Raw genomic sequence first — 27,922 nt, forward strand, 5'->3', positions numbered from 1 at the left:
ATATATATATAAGCAATCAACCAAGAAATGAGATGCTATATGTGAATAATATACAAGTAAGAAGATGCTATATCAATGAAGAGCATATGGGCACATCTAGGAAGAAAGAGAGTTCCTCAGTCATATAAATCAGCAGGTATGAGGCATAAACATGCATCTTGTATGCATCTAAACAAAACAATATGTACAAAGAGTTTTTTTCTGGGCCATCAGAAATAATGCATTCCAAGCATCAGATGTTACCTAGTAGGAAAAAATAATCCATTCGACAACAAATAATGCCTAGATTGCATCAAACTGAACCCATGCATAAAAAGGTTAACAGAAAGCAAGCTGAAGGCTTGTTACCTCAAAATCATCTCCTACATAGCTTAATATCTACAACTCATCTCCAAATGGTTCCTACAATATTGCAAACCTTGCCAATTGGGCATCATCCCCACATTCTTAAATATCTATATATGTGAATTAAGCTCAGTTGGTTTGAGCACACAGCTGTAATATGATACAATGCATAGCAAGATAGAACAAAAAATGTCAAAAAGGCAGAATAAACTTGCAAAGAGGCTACCAACATAACAATAGGGATTCCTTTTTACCAAAAGCAAAAGCGGCAAGATGCACCTTGCTCCATGAAAATTAGGGCTCATAAGGGTCTAGGGACCTGATTCGTCCCTACGGCAGGCTAGCCTCGACAGGAGCAGTGGCTACCTCGACCTTGGTCCCTCTAGAGCTGCTGCACACACACACACACACACACACACACTAACCTATATGTCAAGCTGCAAAATAAAAAGGATCAGACCAGACAGAGACGGAGGAAATGGGGGAAGTGGAGAGGCGCTCACCTCTACCTCCGCACGACGGATGCGTGACGTCTCACCTTGAGCCGTCTTCTTCCTGAAGTGCACGAACTCGAGGACAACGATTCGGCGCTCCTCCAGTCGACGCCGACGCCTCCAAGCAGAGCAGCAACGCGAGTGGCAATCAACACACTTCAAACTTCTTAGTGTATGGAACAGAGTAATGCTGCAGTGAGGGAGCAAACCGAAGTTATACGGTGTGGGTAAGCAGTTGCTTATATCTAATTAGGAAGACCGAAAGATAGTGCCATCCCCATTTCCCTCAAAAGACAACAATAAAACATCAAGTTGCATCACTGAAAGCATAAGAAATTCCAACAATTTATAATTAGGAAGATGAAAGATAACGTACTCTAAAGATTTCTGGGCAGAAGACCAAAAGATAGTGACATCCCCATTTCCCTCAAAAGAGCATGTGCTATTAATATCTGATAGTATAGTAAGAATGATTTGTGTCCAGTGAAGAACATATCAACTGAAAATAATGGAAAAAGACATGGGCATTTACATGAATACAGTAGAGATGAGAGATAGGTAACTATTGTCATTTTACGAACCTATCACTTCCTCATCTGATAATAATGGTAAAATCATATAATTATATTTCTCTACATTAGTAATCTAGCACCAAGAAAATAAATAAGCAACCATAATCATTTGTCCAAACCATCATTGCTCTTATAATTTTGTAGAAAATGGCGAAGTTCAGTTCAGGAACAGAAATAAGAAAGATAATAAGATATACTAAAATATAGGAATTTAACTGTTTGTCAAATCATGAGTTATGCGCTACTATCGAATCTTGAGTTCCACATGAGTGAAACACGACATGGCTAAGCATTCAAAAGGAAGTAACAAAAAATCATTAGACAAACAAAAATTAAAGTATCACTTGATCTATTTCTGGAGCAACACACAATATTAGCAATGCTAGCTATCTGCACAAATCCGTGACCAACCTAATCATGTGTACGCAAGTGACAATTAATAGCAAGCCAAAAGAAATGAAAATTTGTTTCTTTACCTGCAACACATAATCGCTCCAACACATTTTCATTTCAGTAGTCTCCAAGCCAAACGCAACATGAGCTGAGTAAAAGAAGGCAAAACAACACTGGAGTAGGACCAAACGATGCATCACATAGCAACGAATTCCTAGCCCAGAACGAGGAAGAGTAATCCCCTTCCGAGGTTAATTCATTTTAGATGACAAACTGTGGGAAGAAAAAAGAACAGGTCCAGTAACATAGATGTGTTAACCAGCAAACACTACTCAGTCAGGTCCAATACTCAGCTTATTTCTGTCCCTTTTCAATATCAAGAATGATTATTAAGTAACCAAGTACATAACAAAAACAAATAATGTCTACATAGTAGCTCATCTCTCTGAATACAGCCACACTGATTTTGATGTACATTTTAGGAGCAATGGAAAACCAGAAAAACAGAAATAACTCACTGCTAACATAAGGAAAAAAGGAGATCACCATATAAGCAAAAAAGAACAAAGCAAAATGAGACAAATAAGCATGGCAGAGCAGCACCCAGTATCCACGGCAACATGGAAGTGCTCTATGAACTACAACCCAAAATAAACACATGTAGTTTTCTCTAAATGTTAACAGATGCATGGTTTGAAAATTTTCTAACCCAAACAATAACTCAAAACCAACCCATCTGGATCTGGGACAACACATTTAGATCTTAATTAACTTGTTCACCAGCACACAGATGGAGCAGATAACAGCCGGTAGTAGCTTACGCAGCTCACTCAAGAACCACTAACTTCAGACTTGATAGTAAAGAATAATACACAAGAATGAACCTGAATCGGAGCAAAAGAAATGTTGTGAGTAAAAAGATCCAACTCTGCTGCACAAGAAAGTCACAACAATGGATCCAACTCTATTTTTAAATCCATTTCTCACCATGAATCCAGCTCTACTTCAAATCAATTGATTGCACATACGTTCAAACTGAACCAAACCAAGACGTGCATTATTTTAAAACTGAATCAAATTGCACAATGGCAATCAACACCTCCAAAACAAAAAAAAGATTATTATTACTCATGCATCTTCAGTACAATCTTCAGTAGTTCAGTTAACCACTGACTTACTGTAACTTAGGCACCATACAAGGTATAAAAACAGAATTGCAGAGCACTTGCAGACTTGTAATGTATCACACTGCAAACTTGGAGGAGGAGGGACACTTGTGCATACATGTTCATTTTGTTACATGTTCATTTCAGAGCCATCATCGTCGATGGGCTAGATTTGGAAGAGGAGGAGCCATTGTCGTCGATGAAAAAATTCAGAATTTGCAATGGTTCAGAACTTAATGATCTAGTAATTTGTTTAAAACTCTTCTGAATTTGTTTAAAACTTACTGCAATGGTTCAAAACTTAATGGTTTGGAACTCTAATGAATTTGTTTAAAACTTACTCCATAACATAAATGCTTACAACAGATTGACAAAATAGAGAGACCATAGTACAGAACAGAATTTTAAAAACTCAGTTTTAAATTGTGAAACAACAGCTTGATGCAGCAGGAGCATTCAACATTCAGTTTTGACCAAAACTGGGATGGAGCAGGGGTGGAGTACCTTCAGGCTAGAGCAGGGGTGGAGGGGCGTCCTCCATGGCGTCGGCGTCCGGGCGACTGAGCGAGCTACATAGCTGCGTGGTGGATCTGGGAGGGAGATAGGACGGGGTGAGGAAGAGAGGATGGGATGTGGATGAGTGGAGGGACTTACCGGAGCCTCGCCGGAGCTGGAGTACGCCGTAGAAGCCCTCCTCGTCGTCTCCAATTGTCTGCCCGTGCTCCCGGCACAGGCACGCAGTTCCGTCCGAGGTCCCGTTCAGCTCCGTCGCGTAGCTATCCTGCTCACCCGCGCGTCTCCGCTGGTCCCCTTCCCCTGCTCGCCTGCCTCCTCGCATCCCACCTCGTGCGGTGCGGCGGCGGCCGACCGGGCGAAGGAGATGACGACGGCGGGGCAGGGAGGCTGGTGCGGGGCTAGGGTTTGGAGGGGGAGAGAGAGAGGTGAGGCAGGAGGAAGAAGAGAGGGAGCGATTGCTTGGTGGCGGGCTTCGGCTCTTGGGCGACGGGCGGGGGCTGCTGCTTCTTTGGGAGGGAGCGGACAGTGGGGAGGAGAAGGCGCGGGACGGGGAGGATGGCTGGCGGCGCCGGGGAGGAGAGGAGAGTGGGCTCGAGGGGAAGGGGACGACCCAACTCGCTCTCAGCCTCTCACGGTCTCACCCCTAGTGCTATCGGGCACTTTTCCAACCAGGCGAAACACCAAAAATGCCCTCGGCGGGACACAGGAATAGCAGGCGGTGGCACAAGATTTTTACACTGTTTCGATCTACAGTGTCTCTTTTCGATCCAACGTCCCAGATCCTTCCATCTCGTGATCGAACGGCCTAAAACGCATCAAACAAAGCATCCGACGACCAGGAATCGCTAATCTCTGAGGAGGCTGGGTGCTCCCGTATGTATCTTACCCTGATGAACGTGAATTAGTGTCCAAGGTGAACAAGCGCTACAGTAGCCAAATGGCCAGCACGGGGGGAGTACCCTGAGGGGAAAGGTGGGCTAATATGCGGGCCGAGCGGAACGACCAGCACAATTTCTCTCCTCACCACTCACACCCGTGGCCCGCGGGCACAGCCTCGACCCCGTCCACTCTGTGCAGAGCGCCATGACGAGGAGCGGCGCTCGCCGTCGGCGCGCCCCCCAAATCTGGGCACAAGACCGGGGAGTAGAGCCTCCACCCCGCCAACCTCCTCTTCTCCCCCTCGCCAGCGGCCGCCTCCGCGGAGGTGGTCGGGATGACCATCACCACCGGGCACCGGCCTCCTCTGCGGCCCCACAAGTCCGGGGAGGAGAGCCCCCACCCCGCCAATCACCGGAGGAACGAAGCAGGGCGAGGGCGCTCGCCTCTTCTCTCCTCCGCCAGTGGGCGCCTCCGCGGAAGTGGTCGGGATGACCATCGCCACCGGGCGCCGGCCTCCTCTGCGGCCGCCGACGCGGAGCACAAGGGATCTCAGGCAAGCGCCGTCTCTGTCTCTCTTTTTTTCGGGTGGAAGCGCCGTTTTTTCTTTGGGTTGGGAATGCGGGCCGATTTTACTGGGCCACCGGAAAATGTTTTTTTCTTGGGGATTTGGTTACCGATTCGGCCCAAGTGCACAGGCCCAGTTAACGTTTCCGTCTACTTTGGTTCTGGGCTCTGTTATAAACTGAATATTTTTCCTCCCCGCTCTGTTTCTTACACGGAATATCCTATTTGACGCTCGTTGCGATTTAAATGGGCCGGCCTGTTTAACAGGCTTCACAGATCCCGGTTTTGGGAACCTTCAAGACTTTCCCAGCCGGTTTTTTCCGGTTTTGGGAACCTTCTAGAAGGTTCCCTGAACCGTTTTTTTTCCTTTTCTTTTCTTTTTATTCTTTTCTGTTTCTTTCTTTTTCTGTTTTCTGTTTAAAAAATGTTTTGAAATCTCAAAAAATGTTCAGGATTTTCCAAAAATGTTCTTGATAATTAGAAAATGTTTTTGCTTTTTAGAAAAATGTTTTTGATTTCCAGAAAATGTTTTGAGATTTCAAAAAATGTTCTTCAAATTAGGAAAGTGTTTCTGCTTTTTTCAGAAAAATGTTCTAAATTTTCAAAAAATGTTCTGGATTTTCAAAAAATGTTAGGTATTTTCAAATTTTCTTCCTCAAATTCGAAAAATGTTTTTTGCTTTTTAGGAATTTTTTGCGGATTTGCAAAAAAATGTTCTTGGTTTTCAAAATTTGTTCTGGATTCTGAAAAAATGTTCTTGTTGTTCGAAATTTATTCTCAAAATTCATACAATGTTTGTATTTTCAAAAATTGTTCACGTTTATGAATTTGTTCAGGATTTTTTAAAAAGGTTCTCATTTTCAAAGTTTGTTCTCAAGATTCAAAAAATGTGCGTGCTTTTAAAAAATTGTTCACGCTTCCAAATTTGTTCGGTTTTTTTTTAAATTGGTTCTCATTTTCAAAATTTTCTTCTTAATATTCAAAAAACTTTCGTTCTTTAAAAATTTGTTCGTGGTCCCAAATTTGTTCAGAATTTTTCAAAATTATTCTTTGTTTGAAAATTTGTTATCAAAATTCAAAAAATGTTCGTGCTTTAAAAAATTGTTCGCGTTTTCATACTTGTTCTCTGTTTTAAAAAGCGTTCATATTTTGAAAAAATGTTCGAGAAATTCAACTTTTTCATTTTGATTTTCAAAAGAGAAAAAAAGGAAATAAGCTTTTTTTTTTGAGTCTAAACACACTTTATTAATTATTCAAAAATGTTCATAGGGATACAAGAGATGTTTGGAGGGTTTAAAAGCCATACATGGCGCCCGAAATCCAAACCAAAAGCATGCTTAGCGAGACTATGTGCCTCAATATTCGTTGCCCTCCCCTCAAAGATGAAGGAGCAATCATCAAAAGTATTCTTTGACTCCACTATCTCTCTAATGGTACTAGCATAGACGCCACCAGTGCAGTTTTTTATGTCATTCACCACCTCTTGGCAGTCACTTGCTATGAGGATTTTAGCAAGATCAAGATCCATAGCAAGATCAAGTGCCTCGCGACAGGCCAAGGCTTCCAAAGTCGCTGGATCTGAAATGCCTTCGATCTTGATGGCCGAGGCTCCCAAAAAAGATCCCGAAGAGCTTCTGCATACAGCACTGAAAGAGCCAAAGCTACCATCTCTGGAAACTGCCCCATCCACACGGAGTTTTGCTGTCCCTTCCGACGGAGCTACCCATCTTGGCTGAGCTAATTCAGCTCGTGCGACCACCCTTGGATTCTTCTTCGTCTTGCAATCTTCCAACTCTCGAATATATTTCAGGATGAAATTGTATGTCGAAAGCGGACTCTGGAAAATATGTTCATGGAGTGCCTGTCGCCTCGCATACCAGATAGCCCATAATGTTGTGGCAACAAGAATGAAATCGTCAGAAGATAGCATATCCTGAATCGCAAACAGCCACCGCTTCGCATCTGGTTCTGTAATGCTATTCAATGCATCGACAAGATCCTGGTCATGAAGAGCCCAAACACATCTTGCAACAGTACAGTGAAGCAAGGAATGTTGCCACGAATCTTCCGCTCCACATAAGCATAAGCCACAACAAGTGGTCGTTGACATATTTCGATGATGCATAACATCCGCTGTCGGTATTGATTGCTGGGCTAATCTCCATTGAAAATTTTTAAGTTTTGGAGGAACATCTACCCTCCACATCGCCTTCCAGGAAAGCTTTTCTCTGTCCGTGTCGGAGGAGTCCGCACGCCCCTCCAACCAGGCCTCTCTTCTCATCTTTGTCTCCACCAACATGCGATATGAAGATCTGACAGAGAAAACACCCCGTCTCTCATGTACCCACGACCAGAAATCATCAATTTGCCGCGTACACAGAGGGATAGAATATATGGCTGCCGCATCTGTTGGAAGAAAAACTTCATTTATCAACGCTCGGTTCCACTCAGCACCGGGTAAAATTAAGTTGCTCACCTCTTGGGGAGGATGAGCGACCCTGCTCGTTATCGGCCTCATGTTCGAGGGTCTAGGCAGCCAATTGTGACGCCATATGTTGGTGGTATGCCCATCTCCAATCCGTCGGATCAAACCCTGAGTAAGGACCTCCCTACCGTCAATGATAGCACGCCAGATTTGTGACGGAGCCGATCCCAGCTCAGCTCGCAGAAACTCCCCTGTAGGGTAGTATTTGGCCTTCAAAAGTCGAGCACTAAGTGAGTCCGGTTCCATCAGGATTCGCCATGCCTGTCTAGCCAAGAGGGCGAGATTAAAAAGCTCTATATCTCGAAAGCCCAAGCCTCCACAATATTTTGGTTGTGTCATTATGCTCCACGAGACCCAGCTTGGTTTCCGTTTTCCCTCCTTACTGCCCCACCAGAACTTCCTGATCAGAGTATTTATGTGTTCACATAGACCTCGGGGCAGCCTGAAGCAGGACATAGAGTAAACTGGGATTGACTGAGCAACGGACTTTATAAGAATTTCTTTCCCTCCCGCTGACAATAGCTTCTCCATCCATCCCTTAACCTTGTTCCATACTCTGTCTTTCAGAAATTTGAAGGCTCCATTCTTACAATTCCCCACATCAGAAGGCATACCCAGATACTTATCAGAGAGGGACTCATTTGCAATATTCAAAACATTCTTTACCTCAGCTTTCAAAGTGGCAGGGCACCCCTTGCTAAAAAAGATTGAGGATTTTGCTAGATTTATCCTTTGTCCGGAAGCATTGCAGTAGTCCTCCATCAAGACCGACAGCTCATTTGCTCCAACAGAACTGGCTTTGACAAACAGCAGGCTATCATCAGCAAATAACAAGTGGCTTACCGGCGGTGACGTCAGAGCAACTCGAATTCCGGTGAGGTGTGATGATTCATTTTGGGTTTTAAAAAGGCACGAAAGGCCCTCCGCTGCTAGCAAAAACAGGTATGGAGAAATAGGGTCTCCCTGACGGATTCCTCTGGATGGTGAAAATTGCTCAAGCTTACCACCATTAAACATGACAGAGAATTTCACCGATGTGACCATCCTCATGACCGAAGCCACCCACGATGGCGCAAAACCCATCTTGATCATGATAGCTTCCAAATAATTCCATTCAACACGGTCGTATGCCTTCATCATATCCAACTTAACAACACAGAATCTGTTGCGTTTAGCTTTGTTCCTCTTCATAAAATGTAAGCATTCATAAGCAGTAATGATATTGTCTGTGATTAGCCGACCGGGGACGAAAGCAGACTGCTCTTCAGAGATAATATCAGGGAGTATCTTTTTGAGTCTGTTAGATAGGACCTTCGAAGCAATTTTATAAAGTACATTGCACAAACTAATTGGTCTGAATTGAGCAAGATTGGTGGGGTCCTTTACCTTTGGAATCAAAACCAGGAAAGTCTCATTAATCACCTCAGGACTCTCCTCCCCACGAAGGATGCGAAGAACAACATTGGTCACTTCCGTACCACACAGTTCCCAGTGCCTTTGGAAGAAATGAGCTGGGTATCCGTCAGGCCCAGGGGCCTTAGTAGGATACATCTGGAAAAGGGCACTTTTCACCTCTTCACCCGTATAAGGAGCCATAAGTCCCACATTCATCGCATGCGTGACTTTGACTGGGACCGAGTTTAGTACTTTATCCATACCGCTGGTGCCCCCTGATCTAAACAGGTTTTTATAAAACTCGGTTGTGATTGAAGCCATCTCCGCTTCATCGGTTGTTACTGATCCATCCGGACGTTCAAGGGATTTTATTGTATTCTTACGGCGACGCATACTAGCTCGTCTTTGGAAGAATTTGGTGTTCTTGTCCCCATCCCTAAGCCACTCCACTCGGGATCGCTGCCTCTGTTTGATCTCTTCCATGTGATACAGCTCAACAAGACGGTCAATAATTTTTATCTCTGCATGTGATGGTGCTACTCTTTGGGGGTCATTTTGCAAAACTGTCAACTCTTTTTTCAACTTCTTTATCTCTTTCGGCACGCAGCCAATTGTTGCTCCACTCCACTGCTTCAAAGAAGCCGACAGATTACAAAGTTTGCTGCTAATCTGCTCAACAGTCATACCATCGGCTGATCCTTTCCACATTGCCTCGAGAGAAGAGCCAAAATCTTCTTGCTTCTCCCAGTATACCTCATAGCGAAACAGCTTTGAGACCATCTGCTGTGGAGTGGTATGCTCTAGTTGCAACCTGATCGGACAATGGTCCGACGCCGCCCCCGTTTCATGGTGCAGGGTTGCATGTGGAAAGATTGAAAGCCACTCCGTATTTGCTAGGGCTCGATCTAGACGTACCCTACAATATCCGCCTCCCGAAGTTTTCTTTTCAAAGGTCCATCGTTTTCCATTATATCCTATATCAGTGAGAGCACATATATCAATCGCATCCCTGAATCCTTGAATTTGTGACCGCCTCCGTTGTCCTGCCCCTACATGCTCATAATTGTGAAGAACTTCGTTGAAGTCTCCTATACACAACCATGGTAGGGAACTCGCTGACACGAGCGACTTGAGAAGGTCCCAAGTCTTGTATCTCTCCGCGACTTGTGCTTCGCCATAAACACAAGTCAAACGCCATTCCTCCTGATTTGGAATGGAAACAGATGCATCAATATGGTACTCAGAATAACCAAACACATCAAGCTTTATTCCATCATTCCAGAACATACCCATGCCTCCACTACGGCCAACACTACTAACTGCATAAGCATAATTGAAACCTAAAGTACCAGCAAGGTTTTCGACACGTGCTTTCGATATTTGCGTTTCCACTATGCATAGCACCGTCGGGGCAAATTTCTTCGCGAAGCTCGCGAATTGTCGAGGCTTTGCCCGCACCCCGACAATTCCAACATATGATACTCATTGCTCCCGGCGGTACTCCACAGAGGAGCCCGCCGATCTATGATTGTCTGCCATGTTACCTTTCATCCTGTCATCACTTATCACTTCGCCACTGCCTCCCGCATCAATATCCAGACTCCTGCATTTGCCATCGCCCTTCTTTGGCCTCTTAACTTCCTTCCTCGGGGAAACATACACTGGAGGTGGAGGAGGCACTCCCTTTGGGGTTTCCGCAGCCACAAGTGCTGTTACCACCCCCTCTGCAGTTTTCCCTCCTTCTACATTATCAGCTGGCCCCGAACTAGGAGCAATGATGCTGTCCGCCGAGAAACGTTTGAGCGACGTCCCTGCAGTCTCATTATGCATGTCCACCATTGTGCTTTTGGTCACTTTTACCAGATCAAGACCTTCCGGGATACGACCCTTCTGCTTCTGAATTTGAGCCTGGGTTTGCTCACTTTGGTGTGGATTGGGCACATCATCTTCCCCTTCATCTTCCTGCGATCTCCCCATCGAACCAGAAGCGGCTGCAGGGGTTTGCGGTGGCCTAGCGTTAAAACGCCAGCTTTGGTTCGGGTTGTACTGATCCCTCCCCCTCCCACGTCCCCCCATTGCATAGTCTCCTCTACCTCTCTGCGAGGTAGTTCCTCGCCCTGCTGTACGGCCCCTTACATTTTCTGCCAACACAAAATCGCCCCATTCAAAGGTTGTTTCATCATGCACTCCGTCTCCACACTCCTCATGCCAATGACCAAATTCACCACAGTGGTAGCAGAAGATAGGAAGTTTCTCATACTTAACTTGATATTTGACCCTCTCCCCACCTTTCCTTGCTGTCACAAATCTTTTGATTTTTGCATTCACATCAATCTTGATCCTGACTCTTACGAATTCACCGAAGAAACCAGCAGGCAATTTCAGCTGCACCTCCATCACCTCACCAATCCGTGACGCCATCCCCTTCACAGCTGGCTCAATCAGAAAGTTATCCGGCAGGCGGTGGATCTGAGCCCATACTTCAATCTTATCCAGCTTGAACGAGTCTGGGCTTTTGAAACCATCATATTCCTCTAGAATCACCGCTTGGTCTCGGAATAGCCATGGTCCTTCAAGCATGGCTTTTTTCCAATCAGCAAGACAGCCAAATTGTGCCGTAAGCAGATTCTCCTTGATCCTCCTCCATACAACCGTTTTGGCCGGATTCCAGGCCGCTCTCATGTCACCGTACAGTGCATTAGGGCTGAACGTTTTTGGCGTATGCACCCTCGCGATTGCCAGCCACTTCGCCGGCTCCATCTGATCTGGTAGTTCTTCCTCCCAGACAAAGTCGTCCTCTTCTTCTTCCTGCAAGGTGAGACGAGCGAGTAGATCCTCCGCCGTCTCCTTCATCTTCTCCCTCTGAGTTCCTCTTTTATCCGCCATATCCGCGATCCGATCTAGGGACAAAACCCCAGCGCTCCCAGAAAAACTCGACTCCGTCTAAAACTCCTCGAAGAATCGCCCCGACCCTCCCGAGGCGGGAGGGAGCAATCGCCCGCGAGAAATGCGTCGAGAGGTAGGATTCCGGCGGAGATCGCCGGAAGACGTCGAAACCCTAGGTTCAAGCCCTAGGGGACTCTTGTTTAGGTACGTACAAAAAAAAATAAGCAGAAGAAAAAAGAAGAGAAAAAGGATACTATCTGTTTCTTTTTTTGTTTTTTCGTTTTCTGTTTCTTTTTTTCCTTTTCAAGGTTATTTTATCTTTTTAAAACTAAGTTCATGTTCAGAAATTGTTTTTCAATTTAGAATAATGTTCTTGCCTATAAAAAATGTTCGAAATTTAAAAAATGGTCGCTTTTCAAAAAAGTACATAAATCCAAAAAATGTTCGCGATTTTCAGAAAATGTTCTTGTTTTCATAAACTGTTGCAAATGCTTTTGTTCAAAAGAATCATAACTTTCCAGAAAAATGTTTGTGCGTTAAAAAATGTTCGTCATTTTCAAAAAATGTTCATGATTTAAAAAATGCTTTTGTTGAAATTATAAAAAATTGTTCTTCCTTCAAAAATTGTTCACATTTTCAAAAAATGTACATGCTTAAAAACATCTAAATGAATTTCAAAAACAATTATCATTTTCAGAATCCATTCACAATTTCAGAAAATCCCATTTATAAGATTTGTTCACAATTTCAAAAAAAATTCTTGTTTTCAAAATTTTCATAGTTCTACAAATTTGTTCATGTTTAAAAAAATGTTCATGAATTTTAAAAAATATTCTCATTTTCAAAGTTTGTTCACCATTTCAGAAAAATGTTCATTTTTCAAAAAATGTTTGCGATTTCAACATTTTGTTCGCAATTTAAAAAATATTCCCATGTTTAAAATTTTGTTCACGTTTCCAAAAAGCATACAGTACAAATTTTGTTCGCATTTTAAAAAAAGTTCCTCTTTTAATTCTTTTTGTGCTGAATTAAAAAATGTTCCTTTTCCCACTCTAAAAAGAAACTAAAAAATGTTCGTGATATCAAAAAAACGTTCGTCTTTTTGGTAATTTGTTTGTTTTTCAGAAACATTTTTGAAAATTGTTCGGGTTATGGAATCTGTTTGGTGTTTGCAAATTTTGTTCGTGTTTCATTTTTAAATCAGAACTAAAAAATATCTTCACTTTTCCAAAAAAGATGGAATACGAAAAAAGCGGCATTTTGAAACTGCTCGCAATTTTCAAGAAATATTTTTAAAAAGTTTTCCAAATCTCAAGCCTGCTGTCTGTTCTTATATGTTTCTGCACTTTTTATCATCAGTTGGTGGCGTGTAGTGTAGTGGCTAATGGCTTGTTGTTGGAGTCTCTGGTTATGGGATCGATTCCTGGTACTCACTGCTGGTTTTGCAGCTCTTTTTGTCGCGTGCGAAAGGAAACGAAACGACGATCGGGTTGGTGGGCCGGCCCAGTCAAGCGTCAACCCTGTGCGTCAAGCTGCTGTTTGACGCAAAATGCGTCACATAGGAGGTCTCTTCTTCCACCTCCGTCCGCCTCGTTCTTCCAGAAGAAATAGTTTGTTTCGTTCGTCTCCTCCGGTCCTCCCCCCTCCAATTCCAATGCAGTCCCCTGCTCCGGCGAGCTCGAGCTCGCCGTCTTCCCCCATGCCTTCTTTCCCTGAGAGCATGGTGGGGAAGACTCTCCAGTTGCTCCTTCCGTACCACGACGCCATCATCAGGGGCATCGAGCGCAGCAACGACGACAAGCTCACCCGTGTCAAGATCGAGGCTCTGCCCGGGGTTGCGTCTTCTGCTGGAGAACTGCGACCGGAGAGCACGGAAGGGCTGAAGTTTGTAGGCGCTCTCCACATGGACGACATCTCAGGGCACGAGTGCACGCTTACAGTCCATGACCACCAAGGTCATAACCAACCTTCTCTCTTCTTGGTTCTTGTCAAGTATTTTCCTTGGATTTCGTTCTTGGATTCCAATAACGCTTCCGGATTGGTTCTTGTCAAGCATTTGTCTTGGGTTTCGTTCTTGGATTCAAGAACGGCTTCCGCGTTGGTTCTTGTCAAGCATTTGTCTTGGGTTTCGTTCTTGGATTCCAAGAACGGCTTCCGCATTGGTTCTCGTCAACTATTTGTCTTGGGTTTCGTTCTTGGATTCCAAGAACAGCTTCCACATTGGTTCTTGTAAGTATTTGTCTTGGGTTTCGTTCTTGGATTCCAAGAACGGCTCCCACGTTGCTTCTTGGAGTTCAAGACCTGGACAAGGTCGCTCCTCTTGGTGCAATGCAAGCCACACTTGAAACAGAAAGTAACATTGTTGACTGCTCTGTTGTTTCTGTTCTCTTTTCTTGGATTTCGTTCTTGGAATAGGTGCTCCCACGTTAGTTCTTAGAGTTCAAGAACTAGCCACGATTACTCTTTTTGGTGCATGTTTATATTAGGAAATTCTAATGTCTGTTATAGCCTTATTTTCGCCCATTAACTTCATTGTTTTGGATAGTTAATGGTGGATTGTTTGCGTCTGGTGATTAAACGTGGCAGAAAACTGGTTAAGCACTACGTTTTTGTTCTCACCGGGAAGATGATCATAAGTGGCCACAACTAATTAAGCTGGTTCCTTAGACCTTAGAAAAACAAACATTAGTGGGATGTAGATGCATTTTAAGTACAGGCAAATGCAGTTACCAGCGAGATATGCTATTTCTGTATATGAAACTGAATCTTGCTACTCTTTTCTTTTCTTTCAAAGGGCCATTTCTCTTCTCTTCTGCACCTGATTAATCCTTTCTTCTATTGTTAGTTAATTATCCTGATTATTTCTTTGTTATTTCGCATAGTGCACAATTGTCGCTCTTGCACAGAAGTGAGAGTCCCAGCTTTCCACCGATTCTCAGAGACCGTGGTAGGGAGGACAGTCCGCTTCTCTGGGTCAGATCCCTACTCCATTGAGGTTGATGTCCAAGATGTAGAGAGACGGGATTCTGTTACCACAGTATATCTTCGGACGGGTGTCATCTCCCTTCCTGCCTCCACTGGTGACACGGTTGTACTGAGGTCCACAGATACCTCGGACAGATGGCAGGGAGACATCGGATATTGGCCAAACCCTAGCTTTACTGCTAAATCTGAGAAGAAAGAAAAAGATGGAAGTAAAACTGACCAAAGTTTCTATGGACAAGACTTTGAGAGGGATGTCTTGATTTATGTGCGAGATGAGCAAGGCAAGGCTCATTTCTTCCTTGATTATGTTGCCAAATATTCATTTTTACTTTATTGATCTGTTTGTTTAATTCTGCAAAAGGCTGACCATCTTCTTTTGCTGCAGTGTGCATATGCAGTAAACTGTCACTGTGGCTACCAAATACGAAGATATTGATTAAGCCAGCACCAAATTGTCCTGCTAACATTAATATCTTACATGTGAGATAATTTTCCGAGACTCTTATTTGTTGTTACCATGCCTTAGCAAATTATATTTCTTATGCGTCTATTTCTTAATAGAAATTGAGTTCATATGTGTTGGTCAACTTAGAATGGTTGATTTTTGAATGTGTTGTAACCAATGCCTATAGTATTGAAACTTTTCTCATGGTTCTCTTAAACCAAAAAGGCCGTTTGCCTAAAAAAGCAAACTCAAAAGGCCGTTTAATATAGAAGACCTATTACCAAGATTTTTTTTTCACAAAGGTGCATGTACGAATGTATTTCTTATAATTACAGTTTGACATTCTTCTGATAGTGCTAATATTCAGACCCTAAATACAAATAGTCTGTTATTTTCACTGTATAAGCTGCCACTCAACTTTTTTTTTTTTGGATATCCTCCTTGTTCTATTAGGTCTTGTTTCCCCTACATTATCTTCAAACTGACCACTTGTGTTGTGCTATTTTACGTTAACACTTCATGTCTTGAGACCATCAACATTCTTGCCATTTTTGTGCTTTCCTTCTGGCTGCAGTAACAGTAGATTTTCTTTTTGTCATAGCAGACATTTGAGTCATCATCTTCAAGCCCTTTTTTTTTTGCTTGAACCGCTTTCTTGTTCGTGTGTTCTCCTTCTCTCTGGCACACTTGTGTCGGTGCATTAATGCTTTGAGTCCATCTGATATTACAACAGATCTTTTATCTATTTGTTATGTCATTCCAGTCCTCTGATTAGTATTCATGTTGACTTATAGGGCAAGTCTTCCCAGCGAAATCGCAGGTCATCTAAACAGAAAGAATGTGAAGGTAAATATCAAACAGAAGTTCATAGCTCTATCAGTATGTATATGACTCTAATCCTTACACCCTCCCCCTCTCACCTCCGTTCTATTCTGATTTCAATGATGCAGCTGAGCAGAAAATTAAAGTTGCAATAAATGGTAAACTTCCAGAACTTCGGTCATGTACTTCGTGTGATTAAGTGAGACCTATGATGATTCCAAGTGTTCTCTTCTCAGGTTATGGAAAGATTGGGAGGGCGCTCGCTAGAGCCGCTTTGCAGAGTGAAGGTGTTGCCCTTGTTGCTGTCAATGATCTATCTGGAGGAGACGAAATTGTATGCATTATAACTATCCTAACATGAATAGATTCCACGTCACCCAGATTTATTACTGTACTGCTTACATATATTCTTATGCACATGCAGAGTTGTATGTTTAGGGATATATGGGAATTTGGAGTGAAAAACTGTAACTCTGATATTCCTAAGGATGTCGCTTCGTACGAGGAAATGTATGGAGTTATTTTTTTACAATTTCTATGCTCGTTCTGTTCTATTGTTTATCTAATCTTTGGTATACCATGCACTGTAGCGATCCTGATTCAGTCCCTTGGTACATGACCGGCCCCCAGTTTATTGTGGAGACTAGTTCCGATTGTAGCCAGGATGCTGACCATTACAGGGTATAAATAATCTCTTCTCTATTGCTTTACACTGTCTTCGCTTGCACAATCTTTGATTTCCTGTTCTCTATGGTCCATGTTTCTGTTCTGCCCTACGTTGCACGGATACTTGGATACCTATCGGATACACGATACGGGGATACGCCCGATACGTCAATTTTCTAAAAACATGGATACGGGGATACGTTTATGTATAGATGTTACATATATTAATTATTACAAATATGAAGAAAAAAAGAGTAAATTCCGGTTTTTACCCCCTATTTTTACATTTTTGACAATAATTACCCCGTTTAGCGAGATTTCATCCGTTTTACCCAATTTAGCAAAAGTGTTGCCACAGTTTACCCAGTTTAATATTTTATAAGCATTCTGACACGCTGGTCCAATTGTGTTACCATGTTTGATATTTTTGGAGTTGATGGTATTCTCCTATTATTTATAAATCAGATCATTCTCCTATTATTTGCAACAGATCATGGAAATACACTACTATCAAAATTTATTAATATAGACTACAGATTGCTCCGGGTTCACATGTTGAAAACAGGTTGAATGATGCTTCCCATTTATAGATAGCACCAGGACCTTATAGTACAGCTGAATAACATCACATGTATAGATAGCTTCACTAGTTCACAACTGCAGAAGCTTCAGAATACACCAAACAGTAGCAGTGGCACCTACACCTTGTCAGTCTTCACCTTTCTTAGCTCCTACACCTTGCAAAGCTCTCCATCTAGGATGCTAACATCATCTTGTCCTCCATCACTTCCAGGAGCTGTCACAAACCACAAAAATCATCCTCCATCTATGCGCCTTACAACCACTGAAGGAGATCTAGGTTACTCTAAAATATATTCTGATAAAGGTTTATCAAACTGAAGAAGTAAAAGAATTCCAATATTCAAAATGTTGAAAAACACTTTAAATCAATGTACCTCAATTACAGAAGGGTGATATATATAGACATGATCTTCTAATAAGCATCTTAATTTTGTCCGAATTAAACGCCTAACCAGCAAATGCATGAGTCAGGAAAATTTTAGAATACACAAATTGCTGTAATAGAGATGGTCAAAATCATGTGGAATGGGGTATGACTGAGAGGGCTTGTTTGTTCACCAACCTCGCTGATTTGTTGGACCAGACGTCGCCATAGAACCGCCATCAACTGAGCACAGACTAATAGGGTCCCTGCTATGTCGCCAAAGTAGGAAGAAGAACTAAGCACAACCTGATGCGGTCACATACATGATTAGTTTTTTAAGTATATCAAATTCAGAGGACTACGCCGACGTCAGCGAACTTGACGGGACCATCGGATTCCACGAGGTCATTTCTTGCCATGATGTTGTGGCCATACAACCCGGCCCGAGGAGGTATGAAAGCGCATGGCCAGGACCTCAGCACCCGCCACCGTCGCCGTCATCGTCGCCACTGCTTGACAATCCTGAGCAACGATTGGGGGCGAGCAACGCAAGCGAGAACCGAGTAGAGGCGAGCATGGCGCTCGCCGCTCGGCCGACTCGCACGTTGTGCGTTGGACGCGATGCGAGTGATCACCATCAGGCTGTCCTGGTCGGTAGAAGCTACGAGGACTGGTTCGGCAGGGAGAAAAATAGGCAATAAAAAACCATTGATGTGGCATGCCAGCTGGACCAGACAATTGAAACTTGTCGGTCAGAACACAAAATCTCGCTAAACAGGGTAAAATCTGGCAGAACTTTTGCTAAATGGGGTAAAACGGATAAAATCTCGCTAAATAGGGTAATTAGTGTCAAAAATGTCAGAATAGAGGGTAAAAACCAGAATTTACTCAGAAAAAAATTAAGGAGCTTCTAGATCAAAGCATGCCTCAATACGATTACCCCTTTCTTTTCTTGCACTTAGTCCACTTCCATTAATTGGCAGTGAGATTTGACTAGGTTTGTTGTTTCAATCAATGCATCGACTCTCTCTTGCTCACCTTTCAATTGAATAAAAAACATTGACATACATGTTTTCACATGAACTCACGCCCATGTTGGGAATCTTCAAAGGTGTGCCTTTATTATTAAGGGGATTTCACGTCGAACAAGGGGTTTCAGGTATCCAAATCGTATCGCAGAAGTATCCTAGGAGTATCAAACATTATTTTCTTTTTTTAAATCAAAATTTCGAGGGATACTTACGGGATACGTATCAGGAAGTATCGGGGCAGTATCCGAGTATCGGGGCAGTATCCGGCTGGATACGCGCAATTTCTGAAGTATCCGCGCAACGTAGGTTCTGCCTGCTGTTTCAATATATGATTGTTTTAGCCTGCACATATTTGATTTATTTTTCTTTTGAACTGGGGTTGTGTATTAATTTTGGATCAAAGATTCATTACAATCACGCTAGGAAGTCTCTGACATGCAGGTTGGGATTACGCTATGCATAACACCCACACACAACTCCCTACGACCTTGCTGGGCTAGAGCATGAGCAACGCAATTGCCCAATATTTTAATTTTGGAAATTCTGAAGGATCAGTCTTGCATCTCTGCATATAGAACTGAACTTATCCAATCTCATTAAGCTCCTGCATGAAGTCACTCTCAGTATGGATAGGTCCATTCTTAATCAGATGTTCTTTACTAATCCCTTCTAAGCACGCCACGGCTTCAGTAGTTTCTGCACGTGCACAATTCGTCGGAGCTACTTTGTGATTCTCTTTATCCGACTGGAATTTTCTATTTTTCATCTAATCCTATTTAATTTTCTGTTCTGCTATGGCCCATGTTTTTGTTCTGCCTGCTGTTTTTGTTAGTTATGTCCAGACCTTGTATAATTCATGCTCTTAGCCTGCACAGTTTTTACTTCAATATATTTGAGTTTCCTTTCTTCTATGGCTACTTTTTGTCTCATATTTTGTCCCAAACATTTTCAGAACCTCTTGAAACAATAGTTGCCGCTCATCGACCACTCCCAACAGTTCGAGGGCCCCAATTCTGCGGATCGAACCGGTCACCCCAAGTGATGCCAAGGTGCGTCCTTTTGCTCGACTGTAAATCACTTTTCCTTGGAAGTTTCTTATTGCCGTTTCGTGCAAATTATAGGCTGTACAGGATTGTTTCCCCCTCTGGATGCGTGAAGAAGTTGGCTCAGTAGTTTGTGTTCAGGGGGTTGATGTGACTTTTGAGTTGGCAGGGACGGATATGATGATAATGAGTAACACCCGGTAAGTCTGTCTTAGTTTCTCTCACCTTTCTGTTGCTCCTTCAGTGCCTAGCTTATCTGTTTCCTTGTTTTCTTTTGCCATAGACCTAGCTTGAACTTGGCGCAGCTTCTGAGATGGTGCTTCGACATGCTGAGCCAGATCCCAGAAGCAGGGGAATGTCACGTCCAGATGAGTGAAAAGCCACGGCGGACGTAAGGCTTCAGCGTGGAAATGAGTTCTCCTGCGTACATTGATGGTGATTGGATAGTGTATAGACATTCGATAGCCTATAACCTCGACACTCAAAGGTCAAAGCCCATAGACCTCCAGTACATGTATTGATAGCCCATAGCCTCCTGTGTACATTACCAGTAAATGAGCTCTCACACTTGACATTCGGTTCAGTTGTTGGTCCTTGGATAAATGAGCGATTCTTCTGAATTTTCTCCTTTCTCAAGCTAGTCTGGCAATCTTCTTATTGCAACTTTACTCACACTCAGTTCTGTCATATTGGCATTTTATGTACAAAGTGCTTGCTAGTTGCATCTGATCACTCTCTACTCAGGAACACCAACGTTCCAATGTATATGTTTCCAGTTGTTTGGGGAGGAACCCGTAGAGATCTCAGTCTAGATAAATGTAAATTTTGTTAGAAGACCTCTGAGTCAATCGTTAGTATACAACTTTGCAACAATTAGTGCAAACAAACTGTAATTTTCTCTTCGTTGATTTTCGTTGAATCTAAACTAGGGCCGGAGATTATGCTGTTTTTTTTGCGGAGATGATGCTGGTTTTCGAGGGGGGGAAACCCGGAACGCTCGCCTTGTGATGGGAGAGGCAGAATAGTGAGGCGCTAAATTTGTGTGTAGGCGACCCGATCTCTCACGGTACTTTAGACGAAACGATAGTAGTAGAAGTATAGCATCAGATCAACAAGAAACGAGGCAGCAGTCCCGTGTGTACATCACACAGGGCAAAACGGATCCTCACGCTAAAGATCGCAAAAACTCTATGATGTTTGAGTCCCCTGGCTTGGGACCTCTTCTGTGTTTCTATTAGCTTTGATAACAAATAGGGAAGTGCTAGGCGTCAGCAGGCGCTGCCTCGGCAGCCGTAGGATTGGTGCCATCCAACGGCTTAACACCATCCTCATCACTATTGTTGGGTAACGTAGCAATAATTCAAAAAAATTCCTACGTATCACCAAGATCCATCTAGGAGATTCTAGCAACAGGAGAGAGAGAGAGAGAGAGAGAGAGAGAGAGAGAGAGAGAGAGAGAGAGAGAGAGAGAGAGAGAGAGAGAGAGAGAGAGAGAGAGAGAGAGAGAGAGAGTGGATCTTCATGCCTTTGAAGATCGCTAAGCGGAAGCGTTACTAGAACGCGGATGATGGAGTCGTACTCGCGGTGATTCAAGTCGCGAAAGATTCGATCAAGCGCTGAACGGACGGCGCCTCCGCGTTCAACACACGTACAGCCCCCGGGGACGTCTCCTCCTTCTTGATCCAGCAAGGGTAGAGAAGTTGAGGGAGAGCTCCGGCAGCACGACAACGTGGTGGTGGAGCTTGTGATATTTCTGCAGAGCTTCGCCAAGCTCTACGGAGGAGGAGGAGGTGTTGGGGAGGGAGGGGTTGCGCCAGGGGAAGGGGTGCAGCAGCCCTCCCCCCCTACTATTTATAGGGGCAAGGGAGAGGGGGCCGGCCCCCTCCAGATGCATCTAGAGGGGAGGGGGGCCAAGGGGGAGGCTTGCCCCCCAAGCCAAGGGGGTCCCCTTTAGGGTTTCCCCCCACCCTAGGCGCATGGGCCCTAGGGGGTGAGTTGGCGCCCAGCCCACCTAGGGCTGGTTCCCATCCATATTCAGCCCATATGGCCCTCCGGGGCAGGTGGACCCTCCCGATGGACCACCGGATCCCCTCCAGTGGTCCCGGTACAATACCGGTAAACCCCCGAACACTTCCAGTGAACGAACATAAATCTTCATCTCCGGACCATTCCGGAACTTCTCGTGACGTCCGGAATCTTATCCATGACTCTGAACAACATTCGGTAACCACATACTATTTCCCATAACAACTCTAGCGTCACCGAACCTTAAGTGTGTAGACCCTACGGGTTCGGGAATCATGCAGACATGACCGAGACATCTCTCCGGCCAATAAACAACAACGAGATCTAGATACCATGTTGGCTCCCACATGTTCCGCGATGATCTCATCGGATGAACCACGATGTCGGGGATTCAATCAATCCCGTATACAATTCCCTTTGTCAACTGGTATGTTACTTGCTCGAGATTCGATCGTCGATATCACAATACCTCATTCAATCTCGTTACCGGTAAGTGTCTTTACTCGTTCCGTAATGCATGATCCCGTGACTAACTCCTTAGTCACACTGAGCTCATTATGATGATGCATTACCGAGTGGGCCCAGAGATACCTCTTCGTCATACGGAGTGACAAATCCCAGTCTCGATTCGTGCCAACCCAACAGACACTTTCGTAGATACCTGTAATGCACCTTTATAGCCATCCAGCTATGTTATGACATTTGGTACACCCAAGGCATTCCTACAGTATCCGGAAGTTGCACAATCTCATGGTCTAGGAAAATGATACTTGACATTAGAAAAGCTCTTAGCAAACGAACTACACGATCTTGTGTTATGCTTAGGATTGGGTCTTGTCCATCACATCATTCTCCTAATGATGTGATCCCGTTATCAACGACATCCAATGTCCATGGTCAGGAACCATAACCATCATTGATCAACGAGCTAGTCAACTAGAGGCTCACTAGGGACATGTTGTGGTCTATGTATTCACACATGTATTACGATTTCCGGTTAATACAATTATAGCATGAACAACAGACAATTATCATGAACAAGGAAATATAATAATAACCATTTTATTATTGCCTCTAGGGCATATTTCCAACAGTCTCCCACTTGCAGTAGAGTCAATAATCTAGTTACATTGTGATGAATCGAACACCCATAGAGTGCTGGTGTTGATTATGTTTTGCTCATGGAAGAGGTTTAGTCAATGGATCTGCGACATTCAGATCCGTATGCACTTTACAAATATCTATGTCTCCATCTTGAACATTTTCACGAATGGAGTTGAAGCGACGCTTGATATGCCTGGTCTTCTTGTGAAACCTGGGCTACTTGGCAAGGGCAATAGCTCCAGTGTTGTCATAGAAGAGAGTCATCGGGCCCGACGCATTGGGAATGACTCCTAGGTCGGTAATGAACTCCTTCATCCAGATTGCTTCATGTGTTGCCTCCGAGGCTGCCTGATACATCTCCAACGTATCTATAATTTTTTATTGTTCCATGCTATTATATTATCTGTTTTGTATGTTTAATGGGCTTTATTATACACTTTTATACTATTTTTGGGACTAACCTATTAACCGGAGGCCCAGTCCAAATTGCTGTTTTTTGCCTATTTCAGTGTTTCGCAGAAAAGGAATATCAAACGGAGTCCAAACGGAATGAAACCTTCGAGAGAGTCGGTTTTGGAACAAACGCAATCCAGGAGACTTGGAGTGGACGTCAAGGAAGCAACAAGGCGGCCACGAGGCAGGAGGGCGCGCCCAGGGGGGTTTGGCGCGTCCCCACCCTCGTGGGCCCCTTGTGGCTCCTCTGACCAACTTCTTTCGCCTATATATACTCATATACCCTGAAAACATCCAAAAGCACCACAAAACCATATTTCCACCGCCGCAACCTTCTGTACCCGTGAGATCCCATCTTGGGGCCTTTTCTGGCGCTCCGTCGGAGGGGGAATCGATCACGGAGGGCTTCTGCATCAACACCATAGCCTCTCCGATGAAGTGTGAGTAGTTTACCTCAGACCTACGGGTCCATAGTTACTAGATGGCTTCTTCTCTCTCTTTGGATCTCAATACAAAGTTCTCCTCGATCTTCTTGGAGATCTATTTGATGTAATTCTTTTTGCGGTGTGTTTGTCGAGATCCGATAAATTGTGGGTTTATGATAAAGATTATCTATGAACAATATTTGAATCTCCTCTGAATTCTTTTATGTATGATTTGTTATCTTTGCAAGTCTCTTCGAATTATCAATTTGGTTTGGCCTACTAGATTGATCTTTCTTGCAATGGGAGAAGTGCTTAGCTTTGGGTTCAATCCTGCGGTGTCCTTTCCCAGTGACAGCAGGGGCAGCAAGGCACGTATTGTATTGTTGCCATCGAGGATAAAAAGATGGGGTTTATATCATATTGCTTGAGTTTATCCCTCTACATCATGTCATCTTGCCTAATGCGTTACTCTATTCTTATGAACTTAATACTCTAGATGCATGCTGGATAGCGGTCGATGTGTGGAGTAATAGTAGTAGATGCAGAATCGTTTCGATCTACTTGTCGCGGACGTGATGCCTATATACATGATCATGCCTAGATATTCTCATAACTATGCACTTTTCTATCAATTACCCGACAGTAATTTGTTCACCCACCGTAATACTTATGCTATCTTGAGAGAAGCCACTAGTGAAGCCTATGGCCCCCGGGTCTATTTTCCATCATATAAGTTTCCGATCTATTTTATTTTGAAATCTTTACTTTCCAATCTATATCATAAAAATACCAAAACTATTTATCTTATTATCTCTATCAGATCTCACTTTTGCAAGTGGTCATGAAGGGATTGACAACCCTTTATAGCGTTGGTTGCAAGGTTCTTATTTGTTTGTGCAGGTATGAGGGATTTGAGTGTAGCCTCTACTGGATTGATACCATGGTTCTCAAAAACTGAGGGAAATACTTACGCTACTTTGCTGCATCACCCTTTCCTCTTCAAGGGAAAACCAACGCATGCTCAAGAGGTAGCAACAAGGATTTCTTGCGTCGTTGTCGGGGAGTCTATGCACAAGTCAAGACATACCAAGTACCCATCACCAACTCTTATCCCTCACATTACATTATTTTCCATTTGCCTCTCGTTTTCCTCTCCTCCACTTCACCCTTGCCGTTTTTATTCGCACTCTTTTTCCTGTTCGCCTCTATACCTTTTTCCTTTCCTTCGCCATGGCCGAGTCGAAAAGGGCTGAGGGTTCTCTCCTGGGTTTTAGTACTTTGGATAGTCCCTCTGTCCTCTGTAAGCTCATAAATAATGATGCTATGGAAAGACCTACCAGGGTTATCAATGAGAGTTTGAATAATTTCGATGAAGATGATCTCGGAATTTTTCGTTATTTACTTGATGAGTCTTTAAAAGATGCTTGGGATAGGCTATTAAGGATCCGAGCTAGCTATGTGCCACAATATCAAATTGAGATATACCTAGAAAGCTTTTATGTTGGCTTGCCCTCTTCGTTCAAGCAAGTTTTAGGTTCTATTTTTGAAGAAGGTTTTCTTGAGGGGGATGCTATAGATACCTATGAAAAGATGAAAACTATATTTGGGCACCCATGAGTGAGAAGGTTGAATCGACCTCTCTTTTATGCTTTTATCAAAACGAAATTATCAAAGAGATGAAGGCTAGCTTAGATGCAAATTTCCATAGCGTGCTTAATTTTTCTTCCACAATTAATGGCAATGTGCTTTACCAAAATAGAAATATAAATGCTATAGATAAGAATTTTTCTCTTTTCTTTCCCAATACCAAAGATGGCAATACTTAGATCTATTCTCGCTTTTATGCCTAGCCAGGGGCGTTAAACGATAGTGCTTGTTGGGAGGCAACCCAATTTTATTTTATTTTTTAGCTTTTTGTTCCTGTTTAGTAATAAATAATTCATCTGGACTCTGGTTAGATGTGGTTTTATGTTTTAATTAGTGTTTGTGCCAAGTAAAACCTATAGGATCATCTTGGGAGATAGTTAACTTGATCTTTCCGAAAAACAGAAACTTTTGCGCGCACGGGAATAATGTTCATAAATCACAGAAACGTGATTTTCAGTTGATTCTTTTTGCAGAAGAATAATAGACAAATTATATAGGACTTCCCAATTTGGTAGAATTGTTGGCGTTACAGAAGTATTCGGAAGTTACAGATTACTACAGACTGTTCTGTTTTTGACAGATTCTGTTTTTCGTGTGTTGTTTGCTTATTTTGATGAATCTATGGCTAGTATCGGGGGTATGAACCATAGAGAAGTTGGAATACAGTAGGTTTAACACCAATATAAATAAAAAATGAGTTCAGAACAGAACTTTAAAGTGGTGGTTTGTTTTCTTGCACTAACAGAGCTCATGAGATTTTCTGTTGAGTTTTGTGTTGTGAAGTTTTCAAGTTTTTGGGTAAAGATTTGATGGATTATGGAATAAGGAGTGGAAAGAGCCTAAACTTGGGGATGCCCAAGCCACCCCAAGATAAAATTCAAGGACAACCAAAATCCTAAGCTTGGGTATGCCCCGGAAGGCATCCCCTCTTTTGTCTTCGTCCATCGGTAACTTTACTTGATGCTATATTTTTATTCACCACATGATATGTGTTTTGCTTGGAGCGTCTTGTATGATTTGAGTATTTGCTTTTTAATTTACCACAATCATCCTTGCTGTACACACCTTTTGGAGAGACACACATGAATCGGAATTTATTAGAATACTCTATGTGCTTCACTTATATCTTTTGAGCTAGACAATTTTGCTCTAGTGCTTCACTTATATCTTTTTAGAGCACGGCAGTGGTTTTATTTCTCTCATGCTTTACTTATATTATTTTGACAGTCCTTTAGAACAACATGGTACTTGCTTTGGTTAAAATTTTAGTCCTAAAATGATGAGCATCCAAGATAGGTATAATAAAAACTATCATATAAAGTGCATTGAATACTATGAGGAGTTTGATACCTGTTGATTGTTTTGAGATATGAGGATGGTAATATTAGGGTCATGCTAGTTGAGTAGTTGTGAATTTGAGGAATACTTGTGTTAGAAGTTTGTGATTCCCATAGCATGCACGTATGGTGAACCGTCATGTGATGAAGTTGGAGCATGATTTATTTATTGATTGTCTTCCTTATGTGTGGAGGTCGGGATCGTGCGATGGTTAACTCCTACCAACCCTTCCCCTAGGAGCATGCATGTAGTACTTTGTTTTGATAACTTGTAGATTTTTGCAATAAGTATATGAGTTCTTCATGACTAATGTTGACTCCATGGATTATACGCACTCTCACCCTTCCACCATTGCTAGCCTCTCTTGTGCCGTGAAAGTTTCGCCATTATCATACACCCACCATATACCTTCCTCAAAACAGACACCATACCTACCTATTATGGCATTTCCATAGCCATTCCGAGATATATTGCCATGCAACTTTCCACTGTTACGTTTATTATGACACGCTCCTCCATTGTCATATTGCTTGCATGATCATGTAGTTGACATTGTATTTGTGGCAAAGCTACCATTCTTAATTCTTTCATACATGTCGCTCTTGATTCATTGCATATCCCGGTAGACCGCCGGAGGCATCCACATAGAGTCATATTTTGTTCTAAGATTCTTGAGTTGTAAGTACATAGAAGTGTGATGATCTTCATTATTAGAGCATTGTCCCATGTGAGGAAAGGATGATGGAAGCAATGATTCCCTCACAAGTTGGGATGAGTCTCCAGACTTTATAAAATAAAAGAGGCCAAAGAAGCCCACCAAAAAAAGAGAAAAAAATGAGAGAAAAAGAGAGAAGGGACAATGTTACTATCCTTTTACCACACTTGTGCTTCAAAGTAGCACCATGATCTTCATGATAGAGAGTCTCCTATGTTGTCACCTTCATATGCTAGTGGGAAATTTTCATTATAGAACTTGGCTTGTATATTCCAATGATGGGCTTCCTCAAATTGGCCTAGGTCTTCGAGAACAAGCAAGTTGGATGCACACTGAAGGAAATATGCCCTAGAGGCAATAATAAAGTTATTATTTATTTCCTCATATCATGATAAATGTTTATTATTCATGCTAGAATTGTATTACTTGGAAACATGATACATGTGTGAATACATAGACAAACATAATGTCACTAATGTGCCTCTACTTGTCTAGCTCATTAATCAAAGATGGTTATGTTTCCTAACCATAGACATGTGTTGTCATTTGATTAACGGGATCACATCATTAGGAGAATGATAT

At 42.8% G+C, this 27,922-nt stretch overlaps 2 protein-coding genes across 20 annotated transcripts in view; one reads left to right on the forward strand and one right to left on the reverse strand.

Moving 5' to 3' along the window:
* Positions 1–4,088, reverse strand: part of LOC119294983 — a 6,131-nt gene extending 2,043 nt beyond the window's left edge. The window contains exons 1-6 of one of the 19 annotated variants that reach the window (XR_005143627.1): positions 3,625–4,088; positions 3,475–3,560; positions 1,888–1,952; positions 1,216–1,291; positions 849–1,029; positions 349–736 (exon numbers count right to left, since the gene is read on the reverse strand). Coding sequence is in view for 4 of the 19 variants with exons in the window: in XM_037573295.1 (XP_037429192.1) it covers positions 1,217–1,291; positions 3,475–3,560; positions 3,625–3,808 (345 nt within the window). In the remaining 15 variants the exon portion in view is untranslated. The other 18 variants (XR_005143626.1, XR_005143629.1, XR_005143624.1 and 15 more) reach the window with 18 other exon arrangements.
* Positions 4,089–13,146: 9,058 nt separating this feature from the next.
* On the forward strand, positions 13,147–20,259 carry LOC119294985. Its single transcript, XM_037573300.1, has 11 exons — positions 13,147–13,650; positions 14,578–14,961; positions 15,066–15,160; positions 15,920–15,971; positions 16,076–16,105; positions 16,184–16,281; positions 16,372–16,457; positions 16,538–16,628; positions 19,543–19,639; positions 19,712–19,833; positions 19,917–20,259. The coding sequence occupies exons 1-9, from the start codon at positions 13,245–13,247 to the stop codon at positions 19,558–19,560; spliced, it is 1,260 nt and encodes a 419-aa protein (XP_037429197.1). The 5' UTR covers positions 13,147–13,244; the 3' UTR covers positions 19,561–19,639; positions 19,712–19,833; positions 19,917–20,259.
* Positions 20,260–27,922: the final 7,663 nt, after the last annotated feature.

Source organism: Triticum dicoccoides, chromosome 4B (assembly GCF_002162155.2).
Source record: "Triticum dicoccoides isolate Atlit2015 ecotype Zavitan chromosome 4B, WEW_v2.0, whole genome shotgun sequence".
In the NCBI taxonomy this organism is placed as follows: domain Eukaryota; kingdom Viridiplantae; phylum Streptophyta; class Magnoliopsida; order Poales; family Poaceae; genus Triticum; species Triticum dicoccoides.